The 26,184-nt window shown below is 42.2% G+C and overlaps 1 protein-coding gene across 7 annotated transcripts in view; it reads left to right on the forward strand.

The window, feature by feature from the left end:
- Positions 1-26,184, forward strand: part of NFIB (nuclear factor I B) — a 547,227-nt gene that overhangs the window by 287,732 nt on the left and 233,311 nt on the right. For all 7 annotated transcript variants that reach the window (XM_030194287.1, XM_030194283.1, XM_030194285.1 and 4 more), the window contains one exon: positions 16,103-16,171. In XM_030194287.1, coding sequence (XP_030050147.1) covers positions 16,103-16,171 — 69 coding nt within the window. The remainder of the gene's footprint in view (positions 1-16,102; positions 16,172-26,184) is intronic.

A 26,184-nucleotide genomic window follows, 5' to 3' on the forward strand; every position in this document is an offset into this window, starting at 1 on the left:
GCTCTCGTATAACTTAAGTTCAAGCATGTAACTATAAAGGGGGCATTCACTTGGGAGGGGCATGAGCATTTTGAATATTAGAATGCATGCTTTGTTGAATTCTGCATTTTGGATGTTTTTCTCACAAAAACGTCCAAATTGGTATTTTCGAAACCAATTTTTTGACATTTTTCTATGAAGTCCATCAGAAGTGCATTCAAATCACAAGGGGGCATACCAGGGATGTGTTAAGGGTGGGATATGGGCATTCCTAATTCTTGGACGTTTTTCAGCCACAATGGAATAAAACAGGACGAACAGACGGATGCGGAAATGTTAAAGGAAATCAGGGACACAAACAAACTGGGCAACACAATAATAATGGGGGATTTCAATTACCCGCATATAGACTGGGGTAATGTAACATCTGTACACGCAAGGGACATAAGATTTCTTGATGAAATCAAGGACAGCTTCATGGAACAGCTAGTTCAGGAGCCGACAAGAGAAGGAAAAATACTAGACTTAGTCCTTAGTTGTGCTCATGATCTAGTGCAGGGGGTAACGATACGAGGGCCGCTTGATAACAGTGATCATAATATGATCGGTTTTGATATTGGCATTGAAGGAAGTGAAACTAGGAAATCAAGTACGCTAGCGTTTAACTATAGAAAAGGTGATTACGACAAAATGAGAAAAATGGTGAAAAAAAGACTGAAAGGAGCAGCTCGCAGAGTAAAAAACTTGCATCAGGCGTGGATGCTGTTTAAAAACACCATCCTGGAGGTTCAGGACAAATATATTCCACGTATTAGAAAAAAGGGAAAAAAGACTAAACGTCAGCCGGCGTGGCTAAACAGTAAGATAAAGGAAATCATTAGAGCCAAAAAACAATCCTTCAGAAAGTGGAGAAGAGAACCAACTGAAAGTAACAGGATAGATCATAAGGAATGCCAAGCCAAATGCAAAGCGGAGATAAGGAGGGCAAAAAAGGACTTTGAGAAGAAATTAGCGTTGGAAGCAAAAATACATAGTAAAAATTTTTTTAGATACATTAAAAGCAGGAAACCGGCCAAAGAGTCGGTTGGGCCGCTGGACGAAAATGGTGTTAAAGGGGCGATCAAGGAGGACAAAGCCGTAGCGGAGAAATTAAATGAATTCTTTGCTTCGGTCTTCACCGAGGAGGATTTGGGGGGGACACCGGTGCCGGAAAGAATATTTGAAGCGGGGGAGTCGGAGAAACTAAACAAATTCTCTGTAACCTTGGAGGATGTAATGGGTCAGTTCAGCAAGCTGAAGAGTAGTAAATCACCGGGACCTGATGGTATTCATCCCAGAGTATTAATAGAACTAAAAAATGAACTTGCGGAGCTACTGTTAGAAATATGCAATCTGTCCCTAAAATCGAGTGTAATACCGGAAGACTGGAGGGTAGCCAATGTTACTCCGATTTTTAAGAAAGGTTCCAGAGGAGATCCGGGAAATTATAGACCGGTGAGTCTGACGTCGGTGCCGGGCAAGATGGTGGAGGCTATTATTAAGAATAAAATTGCAGAGCATATACAAAAACATGGACTGATGAGACAAAGTCAGCACGGATTTAGTGAAGGGAAGTCTTGCCTCACCAATCTAATGCATTTTTTTGAGGGGGTAAGCAAACATGTGGACAATGGGGAGCCGGTTGATATTGTATATCTGGATTTTCAGAAGGCGTTTGACAAAGTGCCGCACGAAAGACTCCTGAAGAAATTGCAGAGTCATGGAATCGGAGGTAGGGTATTATTATGGATTAAGAACTGGTTGAAAGATAGGAAGCAGAGAGTAGGATTGCGTGGCCAGTATTCTCAGTGGAGGAGGGTAGTTAGTGGGGTCCCGCAGGGGTCTGTGCTGGGTCCGTTGCTTTTTAATGTATTTATAAATGACCTAGAGATGGGAATAACTAGTGAGGTAATTAAATTCGCCGATGACACAAAATTATTCAGGGTCGTCAAGTCGCAGGAGGAATGTGAACGATTACAGGAGGACCTTGCGAGACTGGGAGAATGGGCGTGCAAGTGGCAGATGAAGTTCAATGTTGACAAGTGCAAAGTGATGCATGTGGGTAAGAGGAACCCGAATTATAGCTACGTCTTGCAAGGTTCCGCGTTAGGAGTTACGGATCAAGATAGGGATCTGGGTGTCGTCGTCGATGATACGCTGAAACCTTCTGCTCAGTGTGCTGCTGCGGCTAGGAAAGCAAATAGAATGTTGGGTGTTATTAGGAAGGGTATGGAGTCCAGGTGTGCGGATGTTATAATGCCGTTGTATCGCTCCATGGTGCGACCGCACCTGGAGTATTGTGTTCAGTACTGGTCTCCGTATCTCAAAAAAGATATAGTAGAATTGGAAAAGGTACAGCGAAGGGCGACGAAAATGATAATGGGGATGGGACGACTTTCCTATGAAGAGAGGCTGAGAAGGCTAGGGCTTTTCAGCTTGGAGAAGAGACGGCTGAGGGGAGATATGATAGAAGTGTATAAAATAATGAGTGGAATGGATCGGGTGGATGTGAAGCGACTGTTCACGCTATCCAAAAATAATAGGACTAGAGGGCATGAGTTGAAGCTACAGTGTGGTAAATTTAAAACGAATCGGAGAAAATGTTTCTTCACCCAACGTGTAATTAGACTCTGGAATTCGTTGCCGGAGAACGTGGTACGGGCGGTTAGCTTGACGGAGTTTAAAAAGGGGTTAGATAGATTCCTAAAGGACAAGTCCATAGACCGCTATTAAATGGACTTGGAAAAATTCCGCATTTTTAGGTATAACTTGTCTGGAATGTTTTTACGTTTGGGGAGCGTGCCAGGTGCCCTTGACCTGGATTGGCCACTGTCGGTGACAGGATGCTGGGCTAGATGGACCTTTGGTCTTTCCCAGTATGGCACTACTTATGTACTTATGTACTTATGTACTTATGTCTAGGACTAAAACTAAGACGTTTTGAGCTAGACCTCTTTTTGTAATGAATAAGGCAAAAAATGGTGCCCTAAATGACCACTGAAGGGAATCAGGGATGACCTTCCCTTAATCCCCCAGTGGTCAGTAACCCCCTCCCACCCCCAAAAAATGTGATTAAAAACATTACCAGCCTATATGCCAGCCTCAGATGTTATACTCAGGTCCATTACAGCAGCATGCAGGTCCCTGGAGTAGTCTAGTGGTGGGTGAACTGCACTGCAGAGAGGTGGACCCAGGCCCATACATCCCCCCTACCTGCTACACTTGTAGCGGAAACTGAGCCCTACAAAATTCACTCAAACCCTACTGTACCCACATATAAGTCCCCCCTTCACCCATTAGGGCTATTGTATTGGTGTATGGTCAGGGATAGTGGGTTTTGGGTGGGTTTTAGAGGGTTCAGCAGACAAGATAATGGAGCAATATAAGATATGAAGTGCCCCCCTAGGTTGCCCCATTGCTGTCCTGGGATGTCTGGGGGACCAGACTACTAAGAATGCTGGCCCCTCTTAAATCCCAATGGCTTGATTTTGTGTATTTTTCACTTGGAGTTTTTTTTTTTTTCAAAAATGGACCAAAAAGATAAAAGCACACAGCACATAAACATTTAGAAAATGGCCATTTTCGAACAAAAAAGATAGACGTTTTTCTGTTTTGAGCTATATTTCCCACTTCAATTTTGCACATTTTTAGCAAAACGTCCAAAGTTGGACTTGGATGTCATATTGAACATGACATTTTTATCTGCCATAGAGCAAGTATAAGTGGTGATGCATAAATTTAGGCACCAAATTCCTAGGTTACACAAATTTGCTAGCTTAGCGCCTATATTTTGGGCACCTTTTAATGTCATTTATAGAATTGATCCCTAACTACTTAATGCACTATAAGGGCTTCAAAGTGCATTATGGGAAAAAAGGTCTCAAACAGGAAAAACACAGAGCCAAGATGTAGGAAAAGTAGACATTTTAAAGAAAGGTCTACTTATGGGGTCCTTTTACTAAGGTGCGCTGAAAAATGGCTTGCGGTAGTGTAGGCACGGGTTTTGGGCGCGCACTGATCCATTTTTCAGTGCACCTGTAAAAAAGGCCTTTTTAAAATTTTTGCCAAAAATGGATGTGCGGCAAAATCAAAATTGCAGCGCATCCATTTTGGGTCTGCGATCTTGCTGCCAGCCATTGACCTAGCATTAAATTCTCACATGTTAACCTGGCGGTAATGACCTACACGAATCAAATGCCACTTGGTGAGTGTCTGATATGTATGTCCAAAAATAAAAATTATTTTGTGGTTGCGTGCCAAAAATGAAATTACTGCAAAAGCCACGCAGTAGCTGGGCAGTAACTCCATTTTGGCGTGTGTTAGGCGTGCGTAGATGTTTACACAGCTTAGTAAAAGGGCCCCTATGTTTAAAAAAAAATCCTTTGTGAACTAATTTATTACATTGGTCAGAAACTCTTTAAACTACCTATTAAAAGTCCATGGTGGATCCTTGGAAATCTTCTGCAGATTCTCTAATTCACAAACCTTTGCAGCAAATTTTAACTCACAGCAGAGTTTTGGGAAACAGCCAGTCTGCTTTAGATCTCTATGGTATTTTGCCCAGCATGAAGATTTATGTCAAATTTTAAAGAGATCCACTGTACCAGACTGAAATTCACTGCTTTGAGTTTGGCTTATCCAAAACTGCTTTAGGACAGGGAGGAAAGAAATAGAAATACCTTATTTTCCATTCTTTTGTTTTGATTTATTTCTTTTACTTGCAAAGTGGACTAACACAACAATCATACTGAAAGGTCACTTTTTATGTAATGATGTGTTTCGATTTAAGAAGCAGCTTAAAACACAGCTTTTTGTGGCAGCATTCTAATGAGTAGTGATTACTATATTGTTTATCTGCTTTAATCTAATGGGTAATAATTGAGTTGTTTTATATTTTTTATGTCTTGTTCTTATTATGTATGTAATTTTGGAAACCACCTCGGTTTTAAGGTGATATATAAATTTTAAAATAAATAAAATAAAATAAATAAATAAATAAATAAATACTACTTTTTCCAGGGAAGAAATAGGAGAGGAGAGAGTTAGAAATAAAATCCCATAGTCCAGTAAAAAAGAGAGAATTTTTCTCTGAATTAGTGCCCTTATGGATGCCAAGTAGTAAATGCCAATGAAGCGTCTTTGGCATGGCTCCCATAGAGCCAGACTATGCAATGATAACAGCCCTTGGCTTTCTTCTTTGAACACTTTCCACCAGCACTTTAGTCAACCACAGGGATCAGGCTAGAATCCAAACCTGTGCTTTCACCTTCTACCTAGTTTAGGCCAAATAATTTCTGCACTAGCTGTTACCACTACAAATAAATTATTCCAGATAATGTCCTGAATACCTGCTTATTATCTGTATTATTTATACATTTGAAAATTATTATCTGTATTGTTTATAAACTAGAACATGGCTTTCTCTTACGTCTTTCTAATTTCTACTTGTGTATGGTGTCTGCCAGGTAAAGAATGTGGGTATGGCTACAGCAGGTAACATATAATTTGAACAGTTTATCTTCTTTGTAGTGTGGTCGGTGCCAAATATATCTGTAGGGAAAAATACACTATTTCATTTATCCAAAGATGGTTAGTAATAGTACTTGTACTTCATTACAGTCCTTAAGTACAATTGGCAATACTTTTACTTGTAACTCGTTACAAGTAAGCTGTACTTTTGTACTTAGTAATGAACTACAAGATTAGAAAGTATTTTAAAAAAAGTATTTTCCATAACTCTTACAGCTGGTTGGGCTCGAACTTCCGGTCCCAAAAACAGCTGAGCTGCAACTGGAAGTTTGGGCCCAGTCAGCTGCAAGCCAGCATCTGACATCACCGTAGCCTCCACCATTCCCTCCCCTTCCCCGAGGTATCCTGCCGCAGCTGGCTCTGCCCCCAGCCCCCCCCCCCAACTAGAAACTCCCACTCCTGTTGTAAAGAGGAAACCCTCCCTCATGGACCCACTATAGGTCCCTCTCTGGGCCTACCTTACAGCTCTGATGGTCCAGTGGTGAGCTGGGGCAGGAGCCACCCTTCTACACTCCTGCCCATGCAGTCTCCATACTGAAAATGGCTGCCATGAGTTTCAGCAGCTATCTCACGAGATTGTCGCAGGAACTCATAGCGGTTTCACACAAAATTGCTGCTGGAACTCAATGATTGCTGAAAAAACTATGATGTCTGACCCTGATGTTATATATGTGAGTTAAAAGGTCAAAGGTTACACTGATTCAAAAGGATGTAGCAAAATCTAAATAAGATGTAGTGCAAATAGTAAATAAGTAATGTCAGCAAAAATATGTAGCAACTAATACAGAACCATAAAAGTAAGCATATATCAATAATCCTATATAATAATTCTCATCTCTAATGTTCTGACTTGCCTGGGACCGTGGCTCATTCCGAGTTGGTCTGCTAGGTTCCGTAGATCAGGCTGACATCACCGTAGCCATTATGATGTCAACTTCAGAACCCGGGGGAAAAAAAACCATGCCTCACAGCTGATCCATGTCCAGAGAAGGGTCACTGGATATGGGTGGCTGGAGGGGGGCAGGGGAGAGAGGAGGGTCGCTGGACATGGATGGCTGGAGAGGGGGCAGGGGAGAGAAGAGGTTCGCTGGACATGGGTGGCTGCAGGGGGGGCAGGGGAGAGAGGAGGGTTGCTGGACATGGATGGCAGGAGGGGATGCAGGGGAGAGAGGAGGTTCGCTGGACATGGGTGGCTGCAGTGGGCGCAGGGGGAGAGGAGGGTCGCTGGACATGGGTGGCTGCAGGGGAGCCGAGGAAAACCTTGCTAGCGCCCATTTTATTTGTGTCAGAAACTGGCTTTTTTTACTAGTATAAAATATATCAATGATTGCTGTGTCGGGCTTTTAAATGTTTTATTAATAAATTCATGTCGATTTTCCACTGATCTGCTCTGTTGTTTTCCATCTTGGAGTTTGCAGATCGTCTGCCTTGCTGTTTTCTCGGCCACCTGGTTTGGCTGGCGGGGGTCCCCAACCCCCGCCAGCCGAAGCCTTTTTTAGTGCCGGTCTCTGGCGTAACCGCCTTCACTGCCCTGCTCTTCTTTTTTCTTGCTCCTCCTGTGCAAGCTGACGCTCCTTCTCAATTTAATGTAAAGGAACATCAGTGTGCACAGGAGGAGCAAGAAGAAAGAAGAGCAGGGCAGCGAACGCGGCTGCGCCGGAGACCAGCGCTGAAGAAGGCTTCAGCTGGCGGGGGTTGGAAACCCCCACTAGCAAAGGTATTTGTTTGTGAGGGGAAGCAGCAAGGAGGCAAGGCGAGGCAGTAGAGGGGCAAAGTGAGGTAGTATAAAAGTAGCTTTAAGAGCCGTACTTTATTACTTTTACTTTAGTATTTTTTTAAAAATTTTGGATAAGACTTTCTACTTTTACTGCACTACTTTTGAAGCCAGTACTTTTAAAAAGTAACAACTCTGTCTCTGCATTTATCATATGTACCCATGTCACAATGCTCTGGTAAATTTCTGTGTACCACAAAGGTCAGACTTTTTGACTCATTAAAAACAAACAAAAAAAATTAAACATGGCCTCTTTAGTGCAAAATGAACACTATTTTGTGACATAAAATATATGGATTTACCTGCAGTTATGTGATTTATAGAGCAACAGAACATTTGGATTACACATTTGCCAGACATCCACAGTGATATATACAGTGCTCAAGTCTACTTAAGCTTAAGGGGAATAACTGGATTTCATCTAGTACTTTTCTTCCAAATGGGCCATGGTGTACTTGCTGAAGCAAAACAACGACACATGAGCAATCAGCTTCTGGGTTCGAAACCTACTTTTTTGTGTAAATGAAATCCTTTCTTTCCTGGATCAGAGCTAGGAGAGTTACTTTATTTAGAAAATATTCATTTTGGTTGGTGGGTCCAGGTCAAAACCAGTACCACTGGAGGACCATTGACAAAAGCATCCAAATGCTCCAGTGGTTCATGCAACAAACTTTGATCCTGGGGAACTGTGTTTGATTCCCACTGCAGCTCCTTGTGACTGTGGGCAAGTTACTTAACCCTCCATTGCCCCAGGTACAAAATAAGTACCTGTATATATGTAAACCACTTTGAATGTAGTTGCAAAATACCACAGAAAGGCGGTATATCAAGTCCCATTTCCCTTCCCCTTCTACTCAATAACTCAGTTGGCGCCGGTTATAGATTAGCACGTAGTACCGGGATCCACACCCAACATTTGGCATGAGGGTTTATATCAACTGAAACCTTGTATAAATCCTTGTGTGTAAATTAGATGTGGCAATTTTCAAACTCAACAAATATACTAGCGTTTCATCATATCTTGCTAAACTGCATTGGCTACTCATACCTGAAAGAATTAGGTTCAGGGTTGTCCCTTAGATTTGGGAGACAACTCAGGGAATTTATGGAGGGGGATGCATTGGGGCAGGTTTCAGTCTCCTGGTTCCGCAAAGAGTTAGAGAAAGGGCAACCAGAAAAGCAGGTATCAGAGGTGGCAACGAGGTGGAGCGCGGAAGCGCAACAACAAATTTCTGAGCATCATATAAAGCAAGCACTGATGGGTATACCGAAGGTGGTCTATAGTGCAGAACTGCAAGAGTGTCAGTTTAGAATTTTACACAGAGCGCACTTCTCTCCTAGAAGGGCTTTCCATGCTAAAGTAGTGTCTTCAGACAGCTGCCTGAAATGTAAACAGAACAGTGCAACACTGGTGCATTGCCTATGGCAGTGTAGATCTCTCAAAGCCTTCTGGTGGAAACTGGGCAGATACGTGGGAGAGGTGCTGGGGTACCCAATTGCTCTCACCTTTGCGAAAATGATACTGGGTATCCCTGGGCAGTGGGGGGTTGGGACTCAAGGGGAGCGGATGTTTCTGAGCAAAGCATGCATAGTGGGGAAAAAGTGCATTCTCAACCACTGGGTGGTGGACGTGCCTCCCTTTCATTGGTATTGGAGGAACAGACTACATCAACTGATGCTTTGGGAGGCAAGAGGGGCACGCCTGACACCAAAGAGAAGGACACGGTTCCTAAGTATCTGGGGGAAATACATAAACAAGATATCGCCCCGAGCGCGTAGTCAAGTGCTCAACGGGCTGCCCTGAGGTTTGGAGGAAAATGGATGAGCACATGTACAAGAGATACATACAGGAAGAGGGGAGGGGGAGGGATGTAGGGGGGTGAAGAACACACAGGAATGAGCATGGGGGCTAGAGAAGAGGGAGGGAAGGGTGGGGAAGGAATCTAGTAAAAAAGAAAAAGCAAATCACATGGGACATGTAACTGTTTTGGATAGATGTTATAAACATTGATTGTAACATAGCAGGCTGGGTTCAGCAAACAGAAAATTGTGTATGTTGTACATGTTATTAGTGTAATTGCAGTTTCAATAAAAATGATTTAAACATAAGAATTAGGTTCAAATTGGCCTGTTTAATCTTCCAGATTCTACAAGGTGCTACCTCTGAACTGCTGATTAAAAACTCATCTCTTTTGCACCGTTCACTCCAACAAAACGAAAGAACAATTGATCTTAGCCCCACTGTTCCTCAAGGGAATCCGATTTCAAAAGATCTTTAACTCACTCTTCCCTCTATCAGGAATCTCGCTTTGGAACTCACTCCCTTTGGCCATCAGAACAGAGACTAACTACCTCAGCTTCCAGAAGAGGCTAAAGACTTTCCTCTTTCCAAAGACTTCTACATAACAAACATAACTTGCTTAATCATCTGGACGGAGTAGAGAACTATCAAATGAAACACTAACCATATATAACTTTGAATCTAACCAACAAGATTGTATTCACACAATGTCCTACTTGTAATATCGTAACGACCTCCGTAAACCGCACTGAACACTAAACAGGGGATATTAGCAGTATATAAGACCTGACTTGAACTGAGATTGCCTGAATTCTGTAATACTGCACACATCTTTACTGAATGCCCCTGACCTGCCTATGCTCCTTTCAAGGCCATGCTCCCTTTTCAGTTGCACACTAAGGGGCAAATTCTACATATGGGGCTGAACCTCCTCCCCCCGCGTAATTGTTACTCTATAAGCTGCACCTAATGTTAGGCACGGATTATAGCATAATGCTTAAGTATTATCATTCTGCATAAGTTTAGACACCACCATTTACACCAACGAAAATGTGGTGCAAATGCTCACGCCTAGATTTAGGCATGGAGGGACTTTATCCTGTAATTATACACGTAACTGAAAACTCTGCCCCTATTCTGCCCCAAAGTATCCATGACCGTCCCCTTTCTGCACCTCCTTTTTGGGCTGTGTGTAAATTTTAGGGGTATATCTCTCTGCGTGCGTCAGACGCACACAACACAGAGGAACGTCCAGAGAAGATGAACAACGCGAAGGGCACAACAGCACTTCGGCTGTCGGGGGGTTTGGGTCCCCCGTCAGCACAGGTAGTCCACAACGGCGGTGGCGCGGCAGGGGACGGTTTTCGCCGGCACGGGGGGGGGGGGGGGTCGAGGGGACCGTAGCGCCGGGGGGGGGGGGGGGGGAGAGAAATTGCCTGCCTAGGGCCCATTTCCTTGCCTTCAGAAACGGGCCTTTTTTACTAGTCATATATAATATTCATCTCTGTCTCAACATTTGGTTGTCAAGATTTTTCTACCTCTTGGACTGCAAGTCCATGTAATGATTCTTCTCATATTTACAATGTAGGCTAACTGTATTCCACTACTCATTAACATCCAAAAAAAGCAATGTTTTTCCGATTATTAAATGTAAGCTTAAGACCTACCATTATGTGAAAATTGAGCAAAGTGTCCCGATTAACGCTGTGCAATATATCATCCAGAGAAATTGTCAATAAAGTTATATGTTTGGACATAACATAACATATACTTTTTATATACCGTTCTCACCAATAACTCTAGATAGTTTTACAACAGATCAAAGAAAATGTTACAAAAGTAAATAACAAATCAACTGACTATATAGTATTATCCTCACTAATAAACAGAGCTGAAGATTTCCATAATTATTTGTAATACGTTTGAAAAAGGCAAAATTTTAAAGATTGACAAAATCGCAGGTAGCTATCAAATTCCAAGATGAAACAGCAGGAAACTGAAAAAGCTTTTTTGCATGATGATTTGAGCTTAAAAGAATAAGCTGAAAGAACAAGTTTATTTTTGTGAATAGATCTACAAGACTCTTTTCCTTCTAACTGAAACTAAAGAGGTCAAATATTCAAGACAATTTCCATTGATAATTTTATGAACCAAACACAAGATTTTAAAATCTATTCTAGCAATTATAGGAAGCCAGTATAATGATTTAAGCAACGGTGTAATCGTAAGTGCTGGAATTCAGTAAATTTATGTCTGCAAGAGATGCATAAAGGTGGGTGCACAGTTAAAGAATTGCACTTTTAATGTGCATAACAATTTTTTTAAAATTAAAATTAATTAGTAAAATCAATTGAAAAAAAAAAGTTTGAAAATTTAGAAAAAAAGCCCAGTTGAGCTGAAACAAACTGAAAATTGTTGCCCTGTGCACATTCTATTATAGCTGTCAAGTATCAGCCATTTTTGCCCCCCAAAAGCCCCATTCTGGTATCTGTTGGGTGGGGGTATGTATTGTTAACTTCACATGTATTTGGAAGCTAAAGCCAGGTATCCTTCGAGTCTCCCTATTTTTCTGTATGATTGATTGTTTTTATCTTTTTAACCATTACTTTATAAAAAGCTCCCCTCCCGCTTGAATTTGAGGACTCGCCGTTTTTGCATGGACCCGTGGAGGGTAATTTTATAAGGGACTGCGTTCTTAAGTGGTAAAGTACGTGCTCAGTTTGGTGTATTTTAGTCAATTTTGTGCGGATGTGGCCACATATCTCTTATAACATACTGACTGCTGCAAAAATATGTACTTTGAAATGATAGCTTGTAATTTGCTGGCAAGCATGCACAAGGGTAGTACAATGGTGGAGCATGCAAATACACATGTACATTATGAAATACTATAATTTACAAATACTGGCTGGTGTAAATGGCTGTGTGTGAAACTTATACTGTTATTTTATAAAGATAAGTAGGCACCCACTTGTCTTTTTGAAATAGGCTTCACTAAGCACCTTGAAAAGTGCTTTAGATAAGAACTCCCCTATAAAAGTATCTCCTAATTGTATATTGTGGGGATACTTCCATAAGGAGTCATCTAGATGAAGGCAGCACTAATGTGCATAAATGCCGATATACTAGTCATTTAGACATGTGGTGGAGTGGCCTAGTGGTTAGAGCACCAGTCTTGCAATCCAGAGGTGGCCGGTTCAAACTCTGCTGCTGCTCCTTGTGATCTTGGGCAAGTCACTTAATCCTCCATTGCCTCAGATACAGACTTAGATTGTGAGCCCTCCTGGGACAGAGAAATATCCAGTGTACCTGTATGTAACTCACCTTCAGCTACTACTGAAAAAGGTGTGAACAAAATCTAACTAAATAAATGTATGTGAACACATAAGAGCTAAGGGCTGGATTCAGTAAATAATACTCAAAATTTGGTGCTGAAAAATATTCTGTAACAAGTGCTTCAGAATGAGTTCCCTTTATCGAATAACGTGTAGCACTGGGATTCATGCTCAACTTTGGATGCAAGGGATTAATCCTCTTAATCCTGGTGCACAAGTTGGGAGTGGGTACCCCTAATATTCTAATACTGCATGCATTTTAAGGGAATGCCCCGCTCACCCGTTCCCCTCCTATGCAGATCCGCGTGGAAACACTTAGGCACTGTTCTATAAATGGGCACATAAATGTGTCTTTTTGTGGATCTGCCATTTCTTCCCCATGTCGGTACCTTGCATCCATTAGAATGCTTTTCCATTCAGTAGTGCCTAATGTTCAGTGCCCATATATAGAATTCCCCCGTAAATGAGCAGTTTCTGGATAAGCAGTATTCTGTAAGTGTACGTCTAGATGCAGTGGTGCATACTTTCAGTGGTGTTCCTGGGAGGGGGGGCAGTGGGTGCGGTCCGCCCCGGGTGCACTCCGCTGGGGGGGTGCCGAGCGCGCCTGTCCTCCATTTGTTCCATGCTTCTCTGCCCCGGAACAGGTTACTTCCTGTTCCGGGGCACAGAAGAAGCATGGAGCGAACGTAGGACAGGCGTGCGTGGCACCCCCCCTAGCAGCGTGCACTCGGAGGGGGGGGGTTCTTTCGCGGGGGTGTCCCGGGGGGGTCACACTGCATCCGGGGGGCGCTGCACCCGGGGGGCGTGGCGCATCAGCGATCCGCCCCGGGTGTCAGCCCCCTAGGAACGCCACTGCATACTTTGCAGGTGGGCATTCACAGGGGTAGAGTTTAGCAGAGCATGGGTGGAGCACAAAATTTTATAATCTATACGTGGCTTTTTGCAATCTAGATGCAAGCATTTACACCAACTCTTGGCTGTTGTAATTGTGTCTTAAATATAGGCATGTTTTTGGCCATGTATGCTATATTGTACAGGGATGGGCATTCATTTCCAACTATATGGGAAAATATCAACGACATTCCTTATTTATTTATTTATTTATTTATTTATTTGCAGCATTTGTATCCCCCATTTTCCCACACATTAGCAGGCTCAATGTGGCTTACAAGTCACCATATTGGGGAGCTCCAATATGGTCAATGATAAACAAATACAAGTAGAATCAGGGTAAGGGAAGGTAGGGGTAAATGGGAACAGTAAATGACAAAGATATAAGAAAAAACATTGTCTTTTAAATCAGTGCAGAGTTGAGGTTGCTAATCAGAAACAGCAGGGTAGGCCTTACAAAACAGATAGGTCTTCAAAATTTGCCTGAATTTTAGATGGTCATGTATCGTTTTCACTGCTTTTGGTAATGCATTCCACATTTGCGTACTTAAATAGGTGAAATTGGACACATAGGTTGTCTTATATTTAAGGCCAATGCAATTAGGATAGTGAAGATTCATATAGTATGAGATGAGCTGATACTATTCCTGGCTGGTAGATCAGTTAGGCCAATCATATAACCAGGGGCATCACCGTAGAGTATCTTGTGGACTAGAGTACAAAGTTTGAATGTAATGCGGGACATGATAGGGAGCCAATGCAGTTTCAGGCAAAGAGATGTAGCACTATCATATTTTGTCATTGCATGTCATTATTAAACGTAAATGTGCAGAAAAAACACAAAAAATTAGGTTTTCTTGTTTGCTGGTAATAGTGTGTACTCTTTTGAGTTAGCGCAGTTTGTAAAGCAGGTGTCCATTGTGCATGCATGTACTATCACACATGTGCAAACCACTATGCATGCATGTATAGTGTACACTCTTAAAAAATCAGTGCTGAAATGAAATATGCCTAGGCATACTCTGTAATGTACACTTAAATTTAGGCGTACTTTATAGAATAAGTCAAAATTTCCACATGGTTTATAGAATATATTGAGCACCTGTCTGCGTGACTAAATTTAGTCACGGGCAGTTACACCAAGTTTTGGCGTAAATACCGATACCTAAATTAGGCATGTACCGGGTATATCCTGTAACAATGCACATAGAGTTTAGAAATGCCCATGACCTGCCCATTCCAAGCCCATGACCATGCTCCCTTTTCAGCAATGCAACTTAGAATTTACAAGCATCACGTTACAGAATACGCTTAGAAAGTTGTGTGCGTACATTCTAATTAATGTCAATTAGTGTCAATAATTGCTTGTTCTCTGGCAATTATTGGCACTGATTGACTTGTTAAATAAGTTGCATGCACAAATGCAGAATATACTGGATTTGCACACACATCTTAAGTCACGCTGTACACAATCCGGGGGAAATTCTATAAATAGTGCCAAAAATTAGGTGATGACAAAAATGGACACTCAATGCTATTCTATAAAGGTTACGCCAGGATGAGATCAGCATTGAGTGCCGAATTCCACACTCAACTTTGGGCTCAAGGACTTATACCACCTGAAAACTGGTGCAAATTGTGGCACACAAGTTGGGCATGGATCCCCGCTATTCTCTAACACTGTACATTTTTTGTGAACACCGCTGACCCGCCCATACCCCTTTCATGGTCCTACCCCCTTTTGAGTTGCGCACGATTCAATAGCGCATAGCCAGATTGGTATGCAGATCATAATTACTTCCAATTAAGTGCTTGCTAGCTCCAATAATTAAATCATTGGAGCCCATTAACTAATTATTTTACATGCAGATCTGGGATCCATGCCCAATTTTGAGCACCCAAATTTGGGTGACCTTTATAGGATGCAGCAATATTCCATCTTCCAAAAGAGTGCACACTCAACAGCTTTGCTCCTGTGATGAAAAAATGTCCAAACGAAAATGAATAAAATGAACATTTCCAGAAAAGACAAGGGAAATAACACAAAACAAATGTTTTCTATCATCTACTTTTCTTTATAGAATGGGCTTGAAATAGGGCTAAATTTAGGCAGGCCCTTGTAGAATTACCATATTTCATCTTTAAAATGTTGTTGTTTGTTTCTGTAATAACTGTGTATATTTTTTGTAAAAGTAGTTTGCTTGTATGAGTTTGTAAAAATTCTAAAACATTTGCATATATGCATTCACATACACTTGGACCAAGGTCCGTGACCGAATCTTATTGGAGATTGGGTGGCAACGCTGGTCATTTGGAATCAAAACCAGTGTTGGGCAGACTTCTGCGGTCTATTCCCTGATCATAACTGAAAGGGATGGGCTGGAATGTAAATTTTAAGGGGCTTCAATGTTAGCTTCAGAACGTTTAGTAGAAGAACAATGCTGGGCAGACTTCTACGGTCTGTGCCCTGAGAATGGAAAGGACAAATCAAACTCAAGTATACATATAAAGTATCACATACCATGTAAAATGAGTTTATCTTGAGCAGACTGGATGGACCGTTCAGGTCTTTATCTGATGTCATTAACTATGTTACTATGTAATACTGTGCTGGACCACATCAAACATATAAAAGTAACGCCTACTCTTATTTTTTTAAATCAAAAATAACAATTGGCAGTCTAAACAAACCCAGCTACTAAATGCAATATTTTCTCATGAAGTAAGCAGACATACTCTGATCTTTCTTTGCAGTGTACCTTGAAGACAGTTTTGTGAAGTCCGGAGTCTTCAACGTGGGAGAGCTTGTGCGAGTGTCAAGAAGTAAGTTGAAACCTTATTTAATTAGGTTGTGACAGACTGCGCAGGTAAGACATGTCTGTCATTTCCTTTGAATGTGGCTGACCCTTGCTTTAAGTGTTCCTCTTTTTGAGAGTGTACTAGAATTCAGTTTTGAAATGGCCAGATCCAAATTCAAGCATAGCTAACATAAGCAACTGTTTGTGTACAAAATTATTATACATGTCAGAGTGTCACCACTATTGCTATGCCTCTTCCTAGGCTTGCAGCAACAGCATCATTTATTTTATAGGGTGATGCCAGCCCCACAGCAGTAGTGTGTCCAGTCAGCTAATTCACTGGTGAGTTTGTGAGATCTCTCATGCTGCTGGAGGCCCTGAGCCTTCCTGTGTTCCAATTACCATGGAAACCTATGGGATTGGAAAGACATCTCAGGGTCTATCCACGCTTGAGGCTTTCAGGTTTTGTCTTGAATTATTGGGCTTGAGTTGCTAAAGCATCTGTGGGGCTCACGTCAATCTACAAGACAAGCGGCAGCACAGTTCAGAGATGAGGGGGAAGATATGGGGCCAGTGGTGGTGGAACTTGTGTCTTCTACACCTTCTAAAACCTCGCTGGATAAACACTCTGATGCCCTGTACTTATTTCTGAGGAGGATACCCCATTGCCTCTTGGTGCCAGCATTTTAAATGTGGCTCTGGAAATGCCTTTTTAGCAAGCAAGATGTTTTTGGCATACTTAATCTATGAAGAGCAACAGTGTTGTGCATTTCCTGCACACCCATTCCATTGTAGGTGGATCCAATTAATGTGTTTTGTAGTGGGTGTGTAGACCCATTCCTTGGTCCAAGCGGATCTCAGGGAGCCCCGGGGATAAAGATTTCCTGAGCTGAAGCAATCCAGTTAAAAAAATTAGTTCTTTTTTTCTTCATTTTACTTAAAGCCCCTTTACATGACATGTGAAAACACTGCAGTACCCAAGGCAAAGACTTCTAACCATGGGCAGATTTGTTTTTCCTTTTTTCTTGGGCTATTTTGGTTTTCATTGTAGAGCAGGAACCCACATAGGCTGAAAATAGTCCTTAACTTACATGAGCTGTCAGCATTTCAGCACACAGTGCCCAGTATTTTAAGCGAAATGATTGTTTTCCTTCTACTTCACAACCCCCATCCCAGATGCCTGAATAAGCTCCCTCATTGAACAAGGGCTGAAAGGACATCCTCTTTGTGACTAACCCTCAGCACCACTCTTGTGCTAGCTGGAGTTACTGATTTAGTAACAGTGTCCTTGCCTTGCTCCCCAGAAACAGAGCATGTTGTCTTGATAGTGTGATTGAGCCCTGCTAATTTCACACAAGAGACTTGGACTCATGGTACTTATGCTGCAGTGCCGCAGGATTTAAAAATCATTTTAAAAGGGCTGGAGGTGGTTTAAATGTAAATCATATATGCCTTCTTGTTCCTTGTCTTCGTGTTGACCATAGCCATTGGGAGTCTCCGCTGGTCCAAGATAGGAGGGGGTGGGGGAAGGCACATGAGGTGGATGGAAAGAATATGAACCCAAAAAACAACAAGACAGACGATCCGCAAACTCCAATGTAGAAACGAACAAAGCAGATCAGTGGTAAATCCGAACAAATCCTTATTGCAGAATTTCAATCTAATATAATGCCTGACACAGGCTCGTTTTGCCCAAAGGGGCTGCGTCAGGGGCTACAAAATGATAAATAATCAAAAATTACACATATAATCACAAGATTAAAAACATGAAAACCATGACATGTAAATACCAATATACATATGTATAACATATATATATATGCATATAAAACATTAATAATAATAATGATGATTAAAAGCAAATCATTAAAAATATAAAATATATAGTAATACATACTTGTCAAAATACAAAAAGGTGAAATATCATATTAAACACAAATAAAAATCATGTTAAACACATATAAAAATAGTAGGCATAGAACATACACCTGTACTATGTTATACATACATAGTAGAAAAAGGACACTTACTTATACTGTGATCTTCACACCAGGGCAAGACAGGACAACAGTCATTTTCAACAGCACTCACAACCCTATGGGAGACTGGCTATATAGCTTTCCGCTGCAGAATCTGGAAAAACTGAGGAAAGAAAGAGGACTCAAAGCATTCGAAATTCTAATTCATAAAAGTGTGTTTTCAAGGCTGTGTGAAATAGAGTATAAGAACTTGCTAACCGGATATACTTAGGGATCAAGTTCTACAAAACAGGAGAGAGGAAGTAAAAAGCAGAATTAAGTGTGGACTCCCTCTCATATAATAGTGATGTCATCCAACACCTTATTGGGTGAGGAGTTCCATATATATATATATATATATATATATATATATATATATATATATATATATTACATTTATACCACGCGCTTTCCCACTTAAAGCAGGTTCAATGCGGCTTACATAGTAACAGGGATTACAGAGTTTTGATGAAGAAATATAAGTTACGTGTAGTAGAATAATAAAAGAAATAGGTAGGTAGAGAAGGGTGAAAGTGAAGGGAGTAGGAGAGGTATGAGCAAGGGAAAGTGAGCATTTGAGGAGGGGTAAAGGAGGCGGAGGATGATGAGACATGGGATAAGCATAGGGAAATTAGGTGGTAGAAGTAGTCTAGGTCAATGTCGTGATTATAAAGTGATTCGCTACAGATTGCCTAAAGTTAGGAACTTGGTAACAGCGGTTAGCATATCTGGATTTTAAAAAAGTTCCTGAAAGAAAAGTCCATACTCTGCTATTGAGATAGCCATGGGGAAAGCCACTGCTTGTCCCTGGGATTAGCTGCATGAATCTTGCTATTATTCGGGTTTATGCCAGGTACATGTGACCTGGATTGGCCACTGCTGGGTTAGATAGACCATTGGTCTGACCTAGTATGGCTATTCATATGTTCTTATGTTACGTGCTTTAGGTGCCAACATTTAGGCTCAGCTGTTTACATTATGTCAATGACTGGTGTAAATGTCCATGCCTATATGCTGCAGTTATGCGCATAACTGTCTGCGTTCTATAACCATAGGGCTGGATACTGTATACGGCGAATAAAGTTGCATGCACAGATTAGTGCACATGGTTGATTTGTGCATGCAACTTAATTGCTTAACAACCCAATCAATGTCAATAATTAGCTGCTAACAACCAATTATTGGCATTAATTGGCCTTAATTAGGATTTATGCACAGATTGTATTCCATAATGATCTGCACGTAAATCCTAATGCATGTAAATTTGTAGGGGCATTTTGGGGGCATTCCAAAATTTAACGTGCATGAATACAGAATTCATCTGAACTACTCCTAATTTAGGTGCCAGCATTTATACCTGTTTTTTAGCAGGCGTAATTGATGGAGCCTAAACTTGAGTGCAGTTTATGCCCTAAGCAGTATCCTATAAAGAATGCATACCCTTTATAGAATAGTTTTCAGCATGTAAAAATTTCAGTGCTAATTTGTAGGTGCCACTTATAGAATTTACGCTTAGGGGTATGTTTACAAAGGTGCATTAGCATTTTTAACGCACCTTTAAAGTTAAGGCACGTTAAACGCTAATGCCCCTATACATTTCTATGGATGCGTTAGTATTTAACGTGCATAAACCATTAACATGCATTAACAACGCTAACACACCTATAGTGCACCTTAGTAAATATAGACATTAGTGCATAAGTTCTGGGCTCTGTAGGTATCCAGAGGTACTTAGCTGTCAGAACACTACTAAATAGCAATTATTCTGGACTCGTGTCTAGGGGATGTGTACCTCTTTATCCCAATGACTAGCTAGTTGTTGTAAAAAGGAACAATGTCACAGATGAAATATATATTATTTATTAAGTAAAGAAATATATATATATATATATATATATATATATATATATATATATATATATATATAAATAGTTATGAAGCAAAATGCCAAGGAAAATACAAGATAACTTGCTATAAAAAATAGATTACCACCCAAAATATAGATACTCCCATGGTGCTTTTCCCCCTGCTAACTGGGTCAGAGTGTGTGCAGTTTTGTTTCCGGTAGTCGATGAGGTAGTGGCCATTTTTGTAAGCCAGTTTTAGATCCCTTTCATGTGTTACCCACGTTAGAGAACTTAGTTATTACCTTGAATGTGGCTGAAAGAGGGCATTGTACACCATTCTGCCAGCTCTGACCTACTGCTAATCTCAGTACCAGGGAGACTCTTTGCCAGTGGGGCACAACCTCTGATCTGCAGTTAACTGTGAGTAAACATGCTTATTCAAATAAAGAACTTTTTCAAAGAGATTAGTCTTCAGGTGTCACCTGGTGTGCCAAGGTTATACAGCAGCAACAAGTCCTAGAGGCCTGCGTGTATTCAGGTCCCTGGAGCACTTTTAGTGGGTACTGCAGTGCACTTAAGGCAGACGGCCCCAGGCCCATCCCCCCTACACTTGTGCTGGTAATGGAAGCCCTCCAAAACCCACTGTACCCACATGTAGTTGTCCCCTTCACCCCTAAGAGCTAGTGTTGTACATTTGTGGGTAGTGGGTTTGGAGGGGTTAGGGGGGGCTCAGCACGCAAAGTAAGGGAGCTATGCATGTGGGAGGTTTTTCTGAAGTCCACCGCACTGACCCCTAGGGTGCCCAGCTGGTGTCCTGGCATGTCAGGGGGACCAGTGTGCTACAAATGCTGGCTCCTCCCATGACCAAATGCCTTGGATTTCGCCGGGTTGGAGATGTCCGGCATTTTTTTCCATTATCGCTGAAAAACAAACCCGGCCATCTCAAACCCGGCGAACTCCAAGGCATTTGGCCGGGCTAAACCATATTATCGAAAAAAAAGATGTCCGGCCATCTTTTTCGATAATACGGTTCTGGCCAGCTGTAGTGCCGCCGCCAAAATAGATCACCGGCGATCTATTTGGCCGGCGATGTTCGATTATGCCCCTCTATATCTCCCAGATTCTGTATATGGTGCCTTGAGTTATGTGCGCAAATCGGCACATGTAGTTAATTTGCACACCTAACCTAACTTACTACTATTACTACTACGTAACATTTCTAAAGCGCTACTAGGGTTACGCAGCGCTGTACAATTTAACATAGAAGGACATTCCCTGCTCAACGAGCTTACAATCTAAAAGACAAGTGTACAGACAAAGTGGGGCAATCTAGATTTCAAAAAGGTTAGGTCCCGAAGGCAGCATTGAAGAGGTGAGCTTTGAGCAAAGATTTGAAGATGGGTAGGGAGGGGGCTTGGCGTAGGGGTTCAGGAAGTTTATTCCAGGCATAGGGTGAGGCGAGGCAGAAAGAGCGGAGCCTGGAGTTGGCGGTGGTGGAGAAGGGTATTGAGAAGCAGGATTTGTCCTGCGAGCAGAGGTTACGGGCGGGAACGTAGGGGGAGATGAGGGTAGAGAGGTAGTGAGGAGCAGCAGACTGAATGCATTTGTAGGTAAGGAGGAGAAGCTTGAACTGTATACGGTATCTGATCGGAAGCCAGTGAAGTGACCTGAGGAGAGGGGTGATATGAGTATATCGGTTCTGGCGGAATATAAGACATGCGGCAGAGTTCTGAATGGATTGGAGGGGGGATAGATGGCTAAGTGGGAGGCCAGTGAGGAGTAGGTTGTAATAGTCAAGGCGAGAGATAATGAGAGCATGGACGAGAGTTCAGGTGGTGTGCTCAGAAAGGAAAGGGCGAATTTTGCTGATGTTAAAGAGGAAGAAGCGACAGGTCTTGGCAGTCTGCTGGATATGCACTGAGAAGGAGAGGGAGGAGTCGAAGATGACCCCCAGGTTGCGGGCAGATGAGACGGGGAGGATGAGGGTGTTATCAACTGAGATAGAGAGTGGGGGAAGAGGAGAGGTGGGTTTAGATGAGCTCGGTCTTGGACATGTTCAGCTTCAGGTGGCGGTTGGACATCCAGGCAGCAATGTTGGATAAGCAGGCCGATACCTTGGTCTGGGTCTCCGCGGTGATGTCAGGTGTGGATAGATAAAGCTGGGTGTCGTCAGCATAAAGATGATACTGAAAACCATGAGATGAGATCAGGGAGCCTAGGGAAGAGGTGTAGATTGAAAAGAGAAGGGGACCAAGGACAGATCCCTGGGGAACTCCAACAGATAGCGGGATGGGAGTGGATGAAGATCCATGAGAGTGCACTCTGAAGGTGCGGTGGGAGAGATAGGAGGAGAACCAGGAGAGGACAGAGCCCCGGAACCCAAGCGAGGACAGTGTGGCAAGAACTAAATCATGATTGACAGTGTCAAAAGCGGCGGATAGATCGAGGAGGATGAGGATGGAGTAGTGGCCTCTGGATTTGGCCAGGAGCAGGTCATTACAGACTCTAGAGAGTGCTGTTTCTGTCGAGTGTAGGGGGCGAAAGCCGGATTGAAGGGTCGAGGATGGCATGAGAGGAGAGAAAATCAAGACAGCGGCTGTGAATGGCACGCTCAAGTATTTTGGAGAGGAAGGGTAGGAGGGAGATGGGGCGGTGGTTGGAGGGACAGGTAGGGTCAAGTGATGGTTTTTTGAGGAGAGGTGTGACTACGGCGTGCTTGAAGGTGTCAGGGACGGTTGCCAATCATCACTGGTAACTGGATAGTAATATGCAATTATCAGCACTAATTGGCAATGGCTATGGGAGGATTATGGGCGGGTCATGGACATTCTAAAAATTTACGTGCACTGTTATAGAATAACCCACTCTGCACCTAAAGTTAGGTGTGGACATTTATACCAGGTTTTCATTGGCATAATTGGATGCGCCTAAATTCTAGTCATGTGGAAGGATTTAGGCATATTCTGTAAACCGTGCTTAATTTTAGATGCAGTTTACAGAATGTGCCTAAGTGTGTTTTCCTTCAGTGCCAATTTTTTCGGCACCATATATAGAATTTGGTCCGATGCACATAAATTGATGGTGTGAGAAGACTATACAAGCATGAAAATAATACAAATAATGGTATGCTGTAGCCAGAGCACGGGCAAACACGGCAAAAAACAGGGCAGGGAGGATAGGAATGGCTCAGCACCTGGACAATCAGGGGAAAAAGTCAAGCCAAAATAATAAGAAGCTTCAGTGTGAGTGTAGAGTGGCAGTCCACTCCATTAGGAAAGGGCCACCACACTGAAGCAGGATTTACGAGTATCATCCAGTGTGATTGAAGATAGAATGGGATAACCATGAGATTATGCTACATGGAGTGAAGAGAGGGGGGCATGAAACTGAAAATAAATGCTGCATAACAGAATAAAATGATTGATAAGCCACAATAAGAATCAAAGGGAAGATGATAGGTGAAGGGGAGCCAGAGGTCAAAGGTAAAGACACTCTGCCATACTTGGTGACACCTTGGAAGTATTCTGAAAAAGCTAAAATAAGTTAATTTCAGTTTTGGGCAGGCCTAGATATAAGGAATTGCAGTAGTCAAGATGAGGTGTAACTAGGGAGTGGATCAGACAAGGAAGAACGGATTGGTTTAGAAGAGGACAAACTGCACTTTATGTTGCTTGTTGGGAATGGAGAAGGATGACAGGAAGAAAGCTAGGACTGGGCACAAGGCAAAACATTTTGGCTTATTTTTGTTTTTTCCTGATTTTCAGACCATTTTTTGGTCTGTTTTTCAGATTTGTAATACATTTTTTGAATGTACATTTAATTTGTAGGTTAGCTTGTATTAAGGCGATAGAAAGAGCACTAAATTTGTTAAGGCAAACTAATGAATGCACATCCCCCTACAGGAAATGATTTCTGGAACTTGGTGTCAGGTGAGAAGACTAATGGACTTTCTTCCCGAGAAGCAAGTCTGTAGGAGGACCTTCAAAGTGATGAGATGAGGCCTGATATATTTTAATAGGGAGTGATTTGCAGAGCTACAGAACAGCCAGAAAAAAATCTGGAATGTATCAGACTCATTATCATATACCGTACACCATAAACTTTAGATTTTTCTCTCTCTTTATGAAATGTCAGTGTATATAGTAATTCTATAAAAAAAATATTTCAGCAAGACCAGCTTCCACTGTATTGTACAGCTTCTACATGATAGTTTGCAAAAATGAATATGAGACTGTTTTTTAAGCAGTTGGGAGGTTTAAAGACCCATTTTAGATAGGTTGTGGAGAAGGGCAATTGCAATATCCAGGTTGGGATGGACACAGTTCCCCTGTATTTTATAAAGGCTCTATCAAATTTGCTATCACTTACAGAGTGAGCAGCAAATTTAAAAGCTGCATGTGAGGAGAAAGAGCTTTCTGAAATCAATGCTCCAAACATCCATACACTCCCTCAACCTGTGCCCTCCCTTGCACCAGTCTAACACCACCCCCGCCCCTACAAAGCCCTTTCACCAGTGATGTGCCTCACCTTAGTCCCCAGAGTCATGGAGTCCTGAAACAATACAGTAATCTCATTTAACCACTCAAAGCCCAGAAGCAATAAAGCAGCCACACCTAGCCCTCAAGCAGACCTTCCCGCACCCCCTTTTGCAACTGCAACACCGATGAGGGACTCTTCCTGGTGAAATAGAAATAGCTGGAGTGGTCCTAAGTTGCTCCTACTCTGTAGGGCTTCAGGTTCAGTATGATGCTTGTCAATGTCTAGCAGTAGTCTTGTGGTAAAGCTGTCAATTAAGGGCAAAGCCCTTTGTAGATTTGGTGGAGGAGGGGGTGGTCGGATGGGAGTATGTATTGTTTTAGGACCTCAAGGTTTTAGGGGGAGTCAGATGGGAGTGCTATATTTCTTTAGGGCCTGGGGGTGTCAGGTGGAGGTACTTCACTGGCTCATGGGCAAATAAGCCCTTATTTGGCAGATTGCTTGCTAAGGCTCAACTGGTGCCATTTTGAACTTGGAGCCCTATGAAACAGGAGAGACAGGAGATCACTGTCTCCCCCCAGTCCTCCAGAGGGAGCCCTTGGTAGGTACCAGAAAATTGATTGTGGGTGGCAGGGGATTAGGTGGAGGTACTTTATTGCTTCTGGGTGTTAGATGGGAGTATTGTAGTGCTTCACAACTTCCATATTTATTGGGTGGGGGGGGGGGGGAGTTATGTCCCTCCTTTGACATAACTTCCTGTTTTCACAGGGGTGCAATAGAGGAAAGATGCAGGGGCGGAGGCAGGTAGCATTAGGTGAAACACTTCCAATATTTAGGAGGGGAAAACTGCCTTTACAAGCATGCTGGGGGGTGGCCTGGGGGGCAAGCCAATGGGAGCACACCAAACCAAAAGTTGGCTCAGGATGCCACAGTCCCATAAGAACATTTTTTCCAAGCTGAAGAGCCCTAACCTCTTTAGTCTTTTCTCATATGGGAGGAGTTCCATCCCCTTTATCATTTTGGTCACTCTTCTTTGAACCTTTTCTAATTCCGCTATATCTTTTTAAAAATACGGTGACCAGAACTGAACACAATACTCTAGGTGAGGACCCTAGCATCAGGTAGCAAAGATCTGGATTGTTCTTCCCAATGTCATCAGATTGCATTTGTCCACATTAAATTTCATCCTCCATTTAGATGCCCAGTCTTCCAATTTCCTAAGGTCTTCCTGCATTTTTCACAGTCTGCATGTGCTTTAACAACCTTGAATAGTTTTGTGTCATCTGCACATTTAATCACCTCACTTGTCATCATTCCAATTTATAAATATGTTAAATAGCACTGGTCCCAGTACAGATCCCTGTGGCACTCCACTATTCACCCTCCTCCATTGAGAAATGGCCATTTAACCCTACCCTCATTTTTCTGTCCAACAATAACCAATTCCTAATCCACAGCAGAACATTGCTTCCTATCCCATGAATTTTTAATTTTCTCAGGAGTCTCTCATGAGGAACTTTATCAAAAGCTTTCTGAAAATCTAGATATACTACATCAACTGGCTCACCTTTATTGACATGTTTATTCACGCCTTCAAAAAAATGAAGCAAATTGGTGAGGCAAGACTTCCCTTGGCTGAAACCATGCTGACTCTGTCCCATTAAACCATGTTTGTCAATGTGTTCCGTAATTTTATT

Source organism: Microcaecilia unicolor, chromosome 2 (genome assembly GCF_901765095.1).
Source record: "Microcaecilia unicolor chromosome 2, aMicUni1.1, whole genome shotgun sequence".
NCBI lineage: Eukaryota > Metazoa > Chordata > Amphibia > Gymnophiona > Siphonopidae > Microcaecilia > Microcaecilia unicolor.